Below are 14,951 nucleotides of genomic sequence, written 5' to 3' on the forward strand. Positions count from 1 at the left end.
TGAAAGATTACACGGTAAAACAAACTGAGCTTCTAAATTTGGGTAACAAAACTCATTAATGTGATAAACGTGGCTATTGTCTAATGAAAAGCTATGATTTAAAACACACGTATAGACATCCGCTTTTTAGTTTTTTTTTTTTTATGAAAGCTAACTCTGGTTTGAAGAAATTTTGTAAAAAAAAAAAGGCAGACAGCTTTATTATTAATTCACACGCTGATAAATAGTTTTTAGGAATAAAGGACATTTATTCGTGTCAAAAATGTCCGTATCCCGCAGAAAATATCCATACCTCTATACGTACGAAATATCACGCATAATTTATGACATGTGTTTTTGGTGCAGATCTCCAAAAAAGGAAAGTCTAAGGATGTAATTCGAAATCTTTACAGAATATTTAAACACTACTGGAAGAAAACTCGTTCATGATATCTCTCTAAAATGAAAGCTTATTCCGGTCTAACATAAATGAATTTGAGTCTTAGAGATGGTAGTGGTGTCAGCTAAATAGGCTATATGGGGATCATGTTTGGTTTAAGGCACTTTGATATTTAAATTATTTAATATTTCTTATCCGAGCCACGGTAGCCGAAGTTCATACCGCCATAATGCTAAGTTAGCTACAACATAAACGGATAATAGAACTAGCATATGATTGTTAGGATTTGATAGAAAAAGGTTGTATTAAAAACGAGTAGGAGCAAACATATTGATTTGTAGCGGATCGAATTCCCAAATTTTTATTCAAAGTCATCTTATTTTACATATCCAGCATGTTGATAAGTTCTTTTGTGTATTTGGCAATTTCGTATGACTCTTGTGCTAAATTTCGCTTAGCTACCGCGTTTGTGTTGTCCGGTAGTTTTGTGAATTCAGTATCTCGAATATAAATTATTTTACTATTGCATCGATCTAAATCGTTCAGGATAATAAAACCTTGGTTTCTGTACTTTAAGCCTTCGCCTTGTTCAAAGGTGTTTTTCGAAGCATTCACAATGTTGGATACAATGTCCACAATAGATGTAATAATCTTATACAAGTTTCCATCACTGGATCGAAGCGCTCCCAATAAATTTTGAACAGAGGCTACAATATGATCTGTTTCTTCCTTAAGAAATTGCTACAATTGATGGTTATAAAATAAGTTAGGCCAAAGCAAAACAAGAATATACTTTTTCTTTCGCCCTTACTGAAAGTTGATTAGGTGTCATTGCAAATGACATGGGCTTGCTCTTGGTGTTATTCTTTTGCTGTAAAGGAGGGCCGCCATCACCACCACTATGGTTGTCAGTAACAGGTCGCATTCCCAAAAGTTTCACAAGGTCAACAATAGTCACGGTCAAGTTTCCTGCTGCTGCATCTACCAGACTAACCGGACTGATGCCCATGCCTCCAGAATATATTTTAGCTGAAGCTAATAAATTGGACAGCTCTGTGGAGAATCGTTTCTTGATCTCATACAATGAGGCTTGATTGGCAGAAGATAATCCAACTTTAATTTCGAATTCTTCAACCTCTGTGGTGATTGATTTACAGGCCATCACAATCGTTCTCATGGAAAACAAAACGTCGGCTGGTTTACTTGATCTATCGGAGAGAAAGACAAATTGGAAAGAAGGACAAACGAAAAGAAAAAAGTTTATTTAAATACCTTGATGTTTTCATCAACTCATCTATTGCAGTTTGATATTCTATAATATATTGATGTCCTATTGCGCCGTCTTCATTTGGTTTTAAGAAATAATCTTTGGATAGATCCTGATGATCCATATGCACTGATTTCACTTTAAAACTTCGTAACTCCATACTGATACTATCATACTTTGTTTTCCAAGACTTAGATTCTTCTGTTAAAGATCGTATCTTTGTATTGGCATTATCGTTTTGTATACGTAATGTTTCGTTTTTGGCTGAAAGGTTTTTTAATTCATCAATCAATTGTCTAATTTCATCTTTTACTTCGCGCACGGCCTATTGGAGTAAAGATCAGAAAAAAAAAATTAGACAGAAATACAAATGTTTGTGTTACCACTTGTTGTTCCTTGTGTTCTTTATTTAATCTGGTGAACCTATCATCGAGTTGCCTGTATTCCTCTTGCATTTTGTTCATCCTGGCTTGTCTATCTCTATCAGGCTATATACATGTACATTTTATCGTAAGTTTTTCGTAATTAAATGCATGTGTCTTGTATTTACCGATTGATTTATATCTGCATTCTAAATAAAGATCAGATTAATAAAGGGAACCCCCCAATTTATTTTTAGAATACCTACAGGTTGATCCATGGCTAACTCCATCATTTGAATTCGTTTTGTCATGGATGCTATTTTTGCTTCATATTCATACTTGATGTTTTCTGCATCCTGATTTAATTTCTGTTTATAAAAAAAATAGAGTTGTAAGCAAATGAGCTGATATAATGGATCCATTTCTTTTTTTTCTTTTTTTTTACTTCAGGTGGTATATTGGTATCTTGTCTTGGTGTCTTAACCATGTTTCCTAAATCAGCCATCAAACTATCTAAGGACTGGATGTTTCCGTTTCCTTCATCATCTGAGTAATCCATGGTCTCGACATTGATTGTTCCTTTAACAGGTACAATCTGTGTCGATTGGCTTGCTTTTGCGTCCATTGATTTCGGTTGAGGCATAGGAGGTACGTCTTCTTCTAAAATATGAGGATATCTTCTCTTCAACTCATGATAAACGTCGCTTGCTAAATCTTTAAACCTTGAATCAGGAAGTGTTGCTAATTTTTGTCTGGCTTGGTTTCTTCTTGGATGGAAGTCGTCCCTTAAAGGTAGAAACGATTCTAATTATAAGTGTCAATACATATTTTTATAGATCCTAATTATTTTTTTTTAAAAAAAAAAACTTTTTTTTTCTTTTTACTTTACTATGACCATCCACGTTTCTTCGAACAAGCTCGTCGTACACATCTGTGGCCAGTTCGTGAAACTGTAAATTGTTTAGTCTTGACAACTTTTGTCGTGCAGCTGTTCTTTGTGCTGGAACCCCTTCAGAAGCCTCTGCTTAAACAAGTTAATTACTTGACGTTCTTTTTGTATAATTTATTTTGCTTTACCTTTGGATAACATGCTGGATAGATACCTCTGAAGTTCAATAAAATAAACTCGGGCCGAAGACTCTTGCACTGAAGCATTTGTCAGTCGGCTGGAAGCAGAGGCCACTGAATACGTTGTTGAACCAGTGGATGTCGTTTTTGACATTTTACTTTTCAGATCCCAATCTTCACGAGAGTGTGTCGAATGAGGTGAAGAGCGAGGATACGCCATACTGTTAATTAATTCAAAAAATAAAGAGAGAGAAAAGGGAGTTGTAAAAGAGAAATAAAAAGGAGAGGGAAAAGGTCTGACATTTTTTTTTTTTTCTTAACCATTATATCATTACATAATTACTCCGCTGTACAACAACGAGCTCTCTCCCAATTAGTCTTATTGATCAGAGCTTGTTTTATTTTTAATATCAAGAATGTATTAACAGATTAACTCGCTGCACTTTCTCTACACATACGGATTTCATCAAGTATTTCCCGAGCCATTTCATGATACTAATTAGTAGTAAAAGAGAAAGAAATGAATTAGAAAATAGAGTTAATGACACGTGGAATTGTAAATTCATAGCCAGCAAAAATTAAAAAACTTACCGGATGTTCTGCATCCAACGCAGTTTTAGCATAGAGTTCTGCATTATTATAATTTTGCTGAATCATAGCATATTTCGCCAATTTAAGACTTATATCGGCCAAATCACTTGTTATTTCCTACATATGATTTTATAAACATCCTTTCCATAAAAATAAAAATAGCTCGACCCAAAACTTACGCCATGCTTCATTTGGTCCCAAACACCATGATAGTAATTGATTGCCATATTGGTTTTACCCATTTTTTCGTAGATCTTTCCCACTTGAATCATAGCCGAGTTTTTACCTGCTTTATCGCAAGCAACCGCCCTTGTATAACAATCTTGCATTTCTTTCTCTTGTTGTAATCCCTTATAACATCCCGCCAATGCTTTCCACATTCTTGAATCATTCGGTCTGATATCTGTTGCTTTTTCATAATAGAACATAGCATCGTAAGGCAGATTCAGGCACTCGTGTGCTTGCCCTAATCCATACCACCCTCTAAAATCACGGTTATTTATACTCACTGCTCTTCGATAACATTCAATTGCTGCTGTTGTATTATTGTCCTCGATGTAATCATGGCCTAGCAATGTCCATACAAGCGGATAGCTCTGATTTAATTTCAATGCGCGCTTAAAATATTCAATCGACTTTGACATTTCCCGTTTAGAACCGTAATAATTGGCCCGAACGCAGCATGTTTCCGCTCGGTATTTATCAATCTTTCCGCATTCTAGTGCCAGCGTACATAATTTATCTCTAGATCCTTGTAAGTAAAGTAAATTTGAATAGATGTCCATATCTTCCAGACGAGCTGGGTGAGATTCTCTTAGATCCTCGAAAAATGATGCTGATGCAACATAATCTAACAATGAGAGTAATCAACAAAAAAATCCTTAATTTCATAATTCCCAACATACCCATATTTTCATAGAACATTTTAGCCCATTGAGATGTCACATAAGGACTATTAGGAAAATATTCGGTTAATGGGCCCATAATCTCTCTGAATAATGATGTCGGCTGGTGTAAATCAATGCATAGTTTTGCCAGAAAGAACTCCTTGATAATACTTGTGCCCATACAGCGATTCAATAAGGCACGTATGTCATCGAATTGTTTCTGTGTTTTTACAAGCATTGCCAACTCAGCCCATGCACTCCAGTTGTACTCGTATTTTCGAATAGACTCCAATAAAACGATGGATGCTTTCACATTATTATCTCGTTTTCTTAATATAGCTCCGTACAAATAAAGGGAAAACGAATCCAGCTCGTTATTATCATTGTCCTTTCGTAATTCATTTTCAAGAGGTATGAGTTCGGCGTTGTGTTCTCGAGAGTCTTCTGTCGTGCCTAATATATCTTGAGTTGCTTCCTCTTTTCGTTTTTCCCCCGCCTATCAAAATAAAGTTAGCCCAAAAAAAATAACTGTGCTGTCATTCATCTAAAATTCGCCTACCAAATATTTTGAATATAGCCTTAAGAAATACAATCTTGGTGATTTGAATCCTTCGAGTATACTGGTGACACCATCAAACTGTCGCATTTGGAACAGAGCTTTTGCATATTGATATCGATTATATTCTAATTCGGTTAGTGCAGGAAACTGGATCTCGTATGGGTTATGGTATATCGATACGGTGGGTAAATGAGCTTCGGTTTTTGTAAATGCACTCTTCTTGTCTAACAGATCGGGTCTTATTCCATCCAAAATTTCTGTCGCCCTACATATTTTTCAAAAAGTTTTTTTTTTTTTCGCAAATTTCAGTAACCTTGTTCAAAAAAAGAGGGAAAGGCTATGCAGACAACTACCATTTGACAGAATTAAATAAGCATCGTTCAGCACATACCACAATTGACTGTTGTAATTGGGTTTTTAAGGAACTTACAGCTTCGTCAGTGAGAATCATACTCAATAAAGAAATTAAAAAGTAAGTAAAAAGACCACATTTTTTAACGTGTCTAACGGCAGTCACGGTTCATGCGAAAATGAACACAAGGCAAGAAACTGGTTTTTCAAAACGATAAACGACTTGCTTCAATGGAAAATATTGTCAAAACGCGCAATCTCATAATAAACAACCCGTTTTTTTAAGGTGAGAAAAGTCGGAAGTGTATCACTCATGTATAACATTAAACATTGTTCCTTGCGCAGAAAAAAAGTTAACCGATACTCATATTTCCGACAAGCTTTTCTAACAAGTACATTTAAGAAGCTCGACTTTCTACTGAATTTAGGCGACTATTTTAATTAATAATTGTGAGCATACATTTTCTCGAAAGTATGTCCATAAACTTACATAGGCAAGCTTGACAAGAAATCACGTATTTTAAAGCTCCGTTAGACAACCTCTTCAGGGTCGTATGGAAAAAGCAAATTTGACCACATAGTGTCCTCATTAAACAGACGCAAGGGCAATATTGGTTTAATGAATGATTAAGAGCACTAGCTTTACGCTCACACTATTGCATCCCACCAACCATTTCAATATCATATTTAAAAATTAGCCCAAAAACCAAGTTTAAAAGTATAGATTACACATGTTTACTGCGACAAAGCTGAAAAAACTCCACCTGGGGCATAGTTACCTCATTTTTATATAAACTAATAAAAAAGACATTAAGCTGGTCAAAAACTTTATTATAAATTATTATGTACATTCAAAAATTTATCTTCTTTCTTTGACAAGATATTTTAAGAACAAGAAAGAAGTTGTTAATGTTACCAATACAAAACAAATCAACCGAATTACATCTGACCAGAATGCTTGCCCGTTGAATCCAAACCGGGCTAAAATAATAGGCCCAGGAATTTGGATATCGGCTATGGATTTGTCGCGTAAAGTAATGTCTTTAAGCTCGTTTACGATGAGCGCTTCATACCCATAATTAAAGAAACTGAGATACTGAAGCCAGCTAAATAATTGTCTTAGTATATGCATGTTGTATTTCTATTGTGTTTCATTTATATTACCTCAGCATGGGCGGAATGTGATCTAATATTTAAGCCATATTAGCTATCCTACATCTGTCATATAAGAATGCATGGTTATTCTTACCTTTGTTTAATAAGAAACCGCCAAACAACATCGAGAACAAAATGACTAGATTTGCCAAAAGGTTGGCTGCCGATAAGTTCTTGAAAGCAGTAGCAAAACACAAACACAACCCCGCAGCCGCTAGATTAAACAATACCAATACGAGCAGAAATTTACCAAAAATATGAATGCTTGGGTTTAGTCCAATCATGTAATAGCTGATTGAGCCCATGACCAAAGGTGGGAGGACACGCAAAGGAACCACATCAAAAAGTACTTTAGCTACAAAATAAGCGCCTGGTGTGTAGTACCCGTTTTCACGCTCTCGCATAAACAAGATCCTTTCCTTATTAAACATGTCTAAAGCACTGGTCGCTGCAAAACCCAGGAGAGCACACATAAAGAACAAAACACCCAATCGATTCTGTACGCCGGAAAGATCCACATCCACCTGCCAAAAAAGACTACCGAGCAGCACCGCTAATAGAACAGAAAATCCAAAATGTGCAAAGAATAAAAATGGATTCCGATACAGGTTGATAAACGTACGGGAAGATAATAATGACTACAATAGTCCGGTTAATAATAATGATAAGAGTAAACGCATACAACAATAGGCCTGGTATCTTACTAGTTCATGGTAAAATTGATAAATAGAAAATGCTGACTCTTCTTGGCCTGGTGCATCCACCCAGACAGAATAATTTATTTCATCTTCATTTTCGGAACGGCCAACACGGTTCTGAATTGTTTGAAACAGGTCCGAAGAGTAAAACGAATCAAGCAAAAAATATGAATGGTTAGACTCAGAAAGTAAATTAAGTTCGCCGGACCCTTCTTGTTGTATATCGTTTGTAAACGAATATGGAGTATGTATCTCTTCCAAAGGCTGCGTATCGTCATCTATTTCACCAGAAAGCAAAGGCGTTCCAGGTTTGGTTACTGCATCTTCTGGTCGTTTCATTGTAAGATCAACTACATATAAAAAAACGACATGTTAATCATCATAAGCAGCACATAAAGTATATTAACACGTTACTCAAATAATCTGCTACATTGTAATCTGCAGGAATAGGAAAGCCCAAATCCTTAAAATAACTTGAACATGTCTTAGCTGGGCCAAAATAAACCTAAAATAAGTTATGACTCAGCTGATGTATTCTGTTTTATATGTATCCAAGTCTTACTAATTGCCCGTCTGCCAAGAGCATAAGGGAGTCAAACATTTTGAATATATTAGATCTCGGCTAAAGTGGTATTCAGGTCAGTATACAAGTTAGATTATTTGACGGATAAATATCTTACTTGATGAATAGTGACTACAACAGTTCGCTTTCCTTCATGTGCCAATTTTTTAAGGCATGCCATGACAACGCCAGCATTATAGGCGTCAAGACCACTTGTTGGCTCATCCAAGAACAAAAGACTGGGACTTGTCACAAGTTCTTTACCGATACTTACTCTTCTCTTTTCACCTCCACTGATACCTCTCTGTCCAGGCATACCGATTTGACTATCTGCAATTTTGTTGATACCCAACTCTTGAATCACGTCTTCAACTCGTTTTTGTATGGATTTTAGCGGCATGCAACGTGGTAATCGCATTAAAGCAGCATATGTCAGTGTCTCTCGCACGGTCAATGTTCCCATCAAACTATCATCCTGATCCACAAACCCGGTTAATCGTTTGAACTGACGTCGAGTGGGCAACATGCCATTAATCAAAATCCTTCCACTTGTGACACCTCGTTTGTGTTTCTTTGATAAAATATCGAGTAAACTCGACTTTCCTGCACCTGAAGGACCCATAATGGCCAGCATTTGCCCTGGTTCGACGTATCCACTAATATCCGATAGAATTGGTTTACCTGACACCGTGTAATTGATATCTGCAAATGTTAGGGCTATTTCTGTTGAAATTGGACCATCACCCTCATCATCATCGTCCAATGATAATTCAATACGAGTTCCAAACATTTTCTTTTGTCGTGAAGCAGTAATCTTTGTAATCGTGAATAGCAATATACAGGCTAGCGAAATAGCTCCAATTATCATCAACTCTGTGTAACTCGAAAATTCTTGATCCTTGTTTTAGGCAGGTTAAAAATAGGTTCAACGGATGTACGAATAATAAAACTTACGATGGGTCCGACATCCATATAATCTTGCTCGTTTACACATTCACCTACATCACACGCAAGCTGAATATTGTCAGGAAAGACGCTGACCAGTGTAGAGTATTCTAGTCAAGAATGAGATCATTGTACTACCACATTTTTTGCTTTAAATTTTACCGTTGTACCAACAATTTTTTCCGTTTTTGCAGAACCATTCAGACGGTCCTTTTACATTTTTTACCAATTCGGACATGTCTACATTTCCCCCGTCATGTTAACCTTGAACTATTATCAAATATTCTTGAATAAACTTACCTACTTCTTTACCGCACATGAAGGCGTCTTTCATGCAACCGCATTTTGCCTTTTTACAATGACCCTGCACATCGTTATCTCCCGAAGCTAATATCCAAAAACTTAGCGAGATGTTAATTTTGAGAGAAAGTGCTGGTACTTACTCGCTTGACTACATTCACTAAGTTCACAATAAAACTGTTCCTCTCTATCTTTCCAAAACTGAAACATACACTCATTCTTACCCCATTCACAAGATAGTGACACATGCGTATTGTCAATCCACGGTATATCTGCATGATAATTAGAACAAAAAAAAAAGAACAAAAAAAGTATCAGCAAGACTAACTTGTAGTAGCACACCAAGCATGCATGGATTTCAATCCAATAGCGTTTTTCAGACATGTTGCGTTGGATCCTTTAAATGGTTGACAGGATTGATCTTGTTGACATACGTTACAATTCACACCTCCCCAACTAAATTAACGAACCGATAAGTTAAACCCCATCATGCCCTCTCTCTTTCTCCCCTTTTTACCCTGAATCACATGCACAATCCTGATCTATCTCCCTGGGTGGTCGGTTCGGCTCATACAGTGATCCACATAAAGGCTGTGAACAATCCAAGTCACCTTTACAAAAAAAAAGGTGGAAGTCAATAATTTTAAGTAAGGCTATTTTTTTTGTTTCGAGTGTTACCCCATCCCGCCGGACAAGTACAAGCACCACTGATGCTACACTGCCCTCCATTCGTACACGTGTTTGTTGGCAATTGACAGTTAAAACAAGTCGGGCACTCTGGACATTCTTGCCGCTTTAAATGAGGAAACATTAGTTTTATATTGCTTATTTCAAAAAAGAGAAGGAAAGCAGGAGAAATAATAATGGAAATACAATAGATTCAAACTCAGTCAGGGATCAAGTGACTGACCTTCCCACCCTCCAAACTGATTCAATAGGCTGGCAACAGCTTAACGTCACTTGTGCTGCAGGAACATACATTAGTATTAAATATTGTAAGGCCGCATAATTATGTAACGAAGGTTTTCTCTGAACCAAAAGCCTTGCAATAACGTCTTGATATAATTTATTTGCTCTACTTATACCTAAAAATAACTGCTTATGTATCACCCAAGGTAGATCTTTTAATAAAATTTCGCCTTGCTTGAAAGCAACATTATTGAAAAATATATCTCCAGCTATTATGTTGATTTACTCATCTAGCCTTCCTCCGTCTATACTATCGCTTCTGTAATATACAGAAAAATTGACAGATGTACTAGCGCTTTTCTTTCTCGAACTCATATCGTTTGTAATAATAGTTCTTTCTAAAATAGTTTTCTGTGTCTATAGTTGCGTGTATTATTGGCCAGTAATAAATTGACAATAGACTGATATTAATTCTAGCAACCTTGAAGCAAATTACGAAATAGAATTCAAAAAGTCTATGAGATAAGGCATCTCTGAGAACTGACCAATTAAAATGATTCCACGTGTATATCACGTGACCTTTGTTTTTATTTTCACTGGGTTTAAATACATCTTAAATTTTAAATTGACATGAAATGAATCTGATTGTCTTTATGTTTACCTTGTATAGAGTAATAAGAATAAACAAATGTATAGAATAACAAGAAGGAGACTGTAAGACTAATTGTTAAAGAATACAGACAAAAAGATATAGATTTGCACTAATAAGCTTTGAAATCTGCAAAGAAGTAAAGATAAATCACAAGTGTTTAAAAACAAGTAAAGTTTATCAGAAAGAAAGAATTCGATGACGTTTATTATTATAAATCAGACAATCTTATATAGACGTTTTGACAGCTGTCAACTATGGTACAAAAATAACTAATACGAAAATGGAATAAAATAATAACAGGGTACGGAAAAACTATGATGAGAACAATACAAAAATAGAGTAAATCAAATAAGGGTACGGGAAAACTATGATGGAAATAATATGAATAATAAGAAAAATAAAGAACTAAACAAAACAGGAAGGTAATAATAAAATAAGTGAGATACGAAAGAGAGCGACGAAATAACAATAAAAATAATTGTAACTGAGAAAGAAGAGAATTTCACGAGTAACCGACTAAGATAATTAACAACCTGCCAATTTTAGAAAAGCAGCAAAAAGACGCGAACTGAACCTTCGGAGAAAGAATACCAGAAAAACTTCTAGAACACCAAAAATAGTTTCACCGCAATATTATTTGTCGGGTCTTTATCACGTATTTTTAGAAACTCTTTTCTCACCGCCAAACTCAGTACCAACTAGATCTCCATTTCTCAGACAAGATTAACGCGCCATTCCACAAATGAGGGAACCAGAACCAAGGAACAAAGAAGAATAACCAAAATAATATTACCAAGCCACTTTTAAAGTGAACGAAAGCGATATCATTACCAAACTGCGCACGCATCAAGTACCGCCCACCTAGCTTGAAGTTCCACTTTCAAAAGAGCGTATCCACAAAACTGTAGACATTCACCTTCGAATTCAACCAACTTTGAAATTGTTCTTGAGCATCAGACACACCAACAACGGGCACCATGTGTTCAACCTCCTTATTATACATTTTCAATAAGTCACCGTTTACCGCGTGTTTCAACCTAAGACTATTAGACCCAGTCAAATGGTAAGTGCCATTCTTATTGACTTGCAACACCGTAAAAGGACCTAACCATTTATCCGAAAACTTAGTTTTGGGGACGACATCCTTAAGCAACACCTTGTCACCTATTTCGAACTTCTTTCGAAACACAACTCGTCCATCGTAACGCTCTTTGGCCTTCAGTTTTCTTTCATCAGACTTGAGCCTAGCCACCTCACGAACCTTGGACATTTTTCTTTCGATCAAAAGGACCCGATCGCGGACCTCTTCTTCTTCTTCGCCGATAACAAAATCGAGACGGGGAGCTACCCAGACAGCAGGAGTTCTCATTTCATAACCAAATAAGAGATAACTTGGGGTATATCCAGTGCTTGAATTCTTAGTCGTCCGAATGACCATCAACGCTGTATCGACATACTTATCCCAATTTGCAATGTTTTCTTCATCTCGAGCAATCTTAGCTAACACTGACACCAAGCTGTAGTTCAACCTTTCGCACATGCCGTTACACTGAGGACGATAACTAGTGGTCATGATATTTTTACACCCGATTTGCTTCAAGAACTCATGCACATACGTAGAAATAAAATTTGAACCGCGATCGCTTAAACAATAACGAGGAACACCCCAGTCCTTGACAATACTATACAAGAATTCTCCAGTCGTCACCTCATTAATATCAGGAACCGCCATAGCAACAGGCCACCTAGTCAAATAATCAATACCCGTTAGGATATATTTATTTCCGCGTTCAGTAGATTGCAAGGGACCTATAGCATCAACACCGATCATTATGAAAGGATCCTTAGTAGTTTTGAAAACAACACCCGGGTTGGAACGGATATTTTGTATACGAGCACGGAACTGACATGTGTCACACGACTTGACAACGGCAGTAACCAACTTCCTTCCATCGTGTACCAAATAATTACGAGAGACCTTATCCAGTGTCTTAGAGATTCCCAGATGACCTTCCTTGTGTACTTCAATTATTTTCTGAAGAGCATTACCTTCGTGTAATAGCATCCTACCAGTTTTCTTCTCAATCAGCACACCATCATCATCAATCATTAACAAATTAGCCCTGTAGCGGATTTGTCGAGAAACACCATCAGTAACATCCTTAGGATAAAACCCATCAGTTAAGTAGTTATAAATGGATATAAACCACGGAAAAGACATAAGACCCATTATGAAAAATACAGTTAAATAACAACTCCAATTATTTAAAGGGAAAATCAACCAATTCAAAGGTAAACAGAATATTTTAAACAAGTATTAGAGAGAAGGGATACAAGAAATAAAAGTTTTAGACCAAAGTTAAAGAAGAGATTAAAGATTATGTTTTTATTTAAAATAAACTAAGTTATTTATACAATCTACGAATAGATTCATCTGCACATTTTTTTTTTTTTTCTAACAATATTACTAATATTAAACGATCCTAATGATCTCATCGAGGTTACCGACTTCAAGATCCACGATCTTTCTGGACAAGGGATCTGCTGGATTCGATTTTCCTGGTCTATACCTAATCTCGAAATCATAGTCCATTAAAGACGCCGCCCACCTTGACAATTTCGGGGTACCCTTCGGATTTGCAAAGACGTATACCAATGAGCTGTGATCCGTGATCAACACAAATTTCTTGCCCTTCAACCAATGTTTGAAGTACTTAACGCCAGTTACCACCGCCAAAGCTTCCAAATGGTGAATAGACCAAGTCGACATACTAGAACTTAAGACCTTAGACCCATACGATAATACTTGTTCATTCTCGAAACCATCCCAAGAGTCCACTTGACTTGCGATGAATGATATTCCCTTGTTCGAAGCGTCACACGAAACACATTGAACACGTTCGCGCAAAGGCGCAGCCAAAACCGGAGCCGTTATCAAAGAGTTCTTTAATAAATCGAAGGAAACTTGTTGTTCTTCACCCCACTCGAAAGCACAGTTCTTCTTAGTTAACCGGATTAAGGGTTCAGCGATTTCTCCATACCGGTGAACATACTTGCGGTAATAGCCACTAAGACCCAAAAAGCTCCTTATGTCGGTTGCATTTGCTGGCACAGGAAAATTCTTGACCTTCGTAATGTTACGTTCACCAGGAGTGTTTCCTTCCGCACCTAAGACATGACCTAAGTATTCCACCTTATCTTTACCAAAAAAGCACTTCTTACGCTTAAGTTTCAAATTGGAGGCGACGCAAGCTTCGAATAGCAACTCTAGATGGACCTTGTGTTCTTCCATGGTATTGGAAAAAATGAGTATATCGTCCAAAAAGACCGAACAGAAATCACCAATAAACTCCTTAAATATAGAGGACATTACTCTTTGGAATTGTGCGCAACCATTTGTGAGACCTTGAGCTAATCTTTTGTACTGAAAAGTACCCTTGCTAGTAATGAACCCAGTAACTTCAGCACCTTCCTTCAACGATAATTGATGATACCCAGACGTACAATCGAAAGTGGAAAACACCTTAGCTGAACCCACATCTTCAATCAACTGCGAAACAGTAGCCGTAGGATAATTCTCCTTTATGATTTGCTTATTCACAGAACGAAAGTCAACCACAGGACGCTTAACCGAAGTTTCCTTTTTATTCACCAAAAAGAGACAGCTTGACCATTCACCTTGAGAGGGCTCGATTATATCAAGATCCAACATTTCTTGCACATGTTGATCCACTAGCTCTTGATCCGACCAACCAAGACGAAAAGGACGATTCCTTACGGGTACAGCGTTATCCTTAAGCCTAATACTTGCTGAGTAGCCCTTGATGCATGTAAGACCTGAGACCTCAGAAAAGCAAGATTTATATTTTTCGATCACCTCGCGTAGCTCTTCATCAACACCTTCGGTGATATTGTCGGCGTTATACTCCAGAACCTTCTTGTCATCAGTACTGTTGTTCTCATCACCAGGGATCAAGTCATCCTCCAAAGTACTACAATACTTTTGGCTAGCCGCGACAACATAGATTTCTTGCTCCTGTTTGGACTTGAAGGGCATACGATTTACATGAGAAGTACGACCTTGAACCTTGATGATACCAGACGAGGTTGGCACCCTTATTTGGGAGTGAACCAAATCCAAAGAAACACCATACGCTTGAAACCATGGGACACCCAACAAGCAAATTTCAGAACCATCTTGCACCGCCATGTGCTCAGGCCTGATTTTACCACCTATTTCAACCGGTACATCCATAACAACATTTG

The 14,951-nt window shown here is 36.9% G+C and overlaps 4 protein-coding genes across 4 annotated transcripts; all 4 read right to left on the reverse strand.

The window, feature by feature from the left end:
- Positions 1-760: 760 nt before the first annotated feature.
- On the reverse strand, positions 761-3,296 carry EV154DRAFT_479451 (uncharacterized protein; the record flags this gene model as incomplete). The annotated part of the gene is made up of 8 exons (XM_051598258.1): positions 761-1,120; positions 1,191-1,587; positions 1,652-1,971; positions 2,030-2,134; positions 2,275-2,376; positions 2,454-2,812; positions 2,898-3,029; positions 3,086-3,296. 8 exons carry the CDS (start codon positions 3,294-3,296, stop codon positions 761-763), a joined length of 1,986 nt encoding a protein of 661 aa, XP_051459863.1.
- A 95-nt stretch (positions 3,297-3,391) lies between these two features.
- On the reverse strand, positions 3,392-5,566 carry EV154DRAFT_502105 (anaphase promoting complex subunit 8; the record flags this gene model as incomplete). The annotated part of the gene is made up of 6 exons (XM_051600763.1): positions 3,392-3,571; positions 3,668-3,784; positions 3,847-4,517; positions 4,573-5,050; positions 5,114-5,378; positions 5,467-5,566. Coding segments are annotated over 6 exons (1,697 nt in total), but the record flags the coding sequence as incomplete, so codon positions are not given.
- Positions 5,567-6,274: 708 nt separating this feature from the next.
- On the reverse strand, positions 6,275-9,290 carry EV154DRAFT_502107 (P-loop containing nucleoside triphosphate hydrolase protein). Its single transcript, XM_051600764.1, has 9 exons — positions 8,987-9,290; positions 8,834-8,934; positions 7,998-8,777; positions 7,880-7,939; positions 7,732-7,822; positions 7,324-7,667; positions 6,714-7,257; positions 6,629-6,650; positions 6,275-6,570 (listed from the first exon to the last, which is right to left on the reverse strand). Exons 1-9 carry the CDS (start codon positions 9,060-9,062, stop codon positions 6,324-6,326), a joined length of 2,265 nt encoding a protein of 754 aa, XP_051459865.1. The 5' UTR covers positions 9,063-9,290; the 3' UTR covers positions 6,275-6,323.
- Positions 8,880-10,129, reverse strand: EV154DRAFT_152899 (uncharacterized protein). The gene is made up of 5 exons (XM_051594116.1): positions 9,803-10,129; positions 9,642-9,735; positions 9,453-9,580; positions 8,987-9,396; positions 8,880-8,915 (listed from the first exon to the last, which is right to left on the reverse strand). The coding sequence occupies exons 1-4, from the start codon at positions 9,933-9,935 to the stop codon at positions 9,227-9,229; spliced, it is 525 nt and encodes a 174-aa protein (XP_051459866.1). The 5' UTR covers positions 9,936-10,129; the 3' UTR covers positions 8,880-8,915; positions 8,987-9,226.
- Positions 10,130-14,951: the final 4,822 nt, after the last annotated feature.

The sequence above is a fragment of the Mucor mucedo genome (assembly GCF_025094135.1).
Source record: "Mucor mucedo strain NRRL 3635 chromosome Unknown EV154scaffold_25, whole genome shotgun sequence".
NCBI classification, from domain to species: domain Eukaryota; kingdom Fungi; phylum Mucoromycota; class Mucoromycetes; order Mucorales; family Mucoraceae; genus Mucor; species Mucor mucedo.

Bases quoted from the DNA above. Each gene is read 5' to 3' on its own strand.
- EV154DRAFT_502107 (XM_051600764.1), bottom strand. From the start codon at position 9,062: ATGTCCGAATTGGTAAAAAATGTAAAAGGACCGTCTGAATGGTTCTGC. The intron at 7,823-7,879 runs GTAAGACTTGGA...AACTTATTTTAG, and splicing joins TCTTGGCAGACGGGCAATTA to GTTTATTTTGGCCCAGCTAA. The intron at 7,258-7,323 runs GTAAGATACCAG...GGACTATTGTAG, and splicing joins ATCAATTTTACCATGAACTA to TCATTATTATCTTCCCGTAC.
- EV154DRAFT_152899 (XM_051594116.1), bottom strand. From the start codon at position 9,935: ATGTTTCCTCATTTAAAGCGGCAAGAATGTCCAGAGTGCCCGACTTGT. The intron at 9,736-9,802 runs GTAACACTCGAA...TTTTTTGTAAAG, and splicing joins TACTTGTCCGGCGGGATGGG to GTGACTTGGATTGTTCACAG. The intron at 9,397-9,452 runs GTTAGTCTTGCT...ATTATCATGCAG, and splicing joins TGCTTGGTGTGCTACTACAA to ATATACCGTGGATTGACAAT.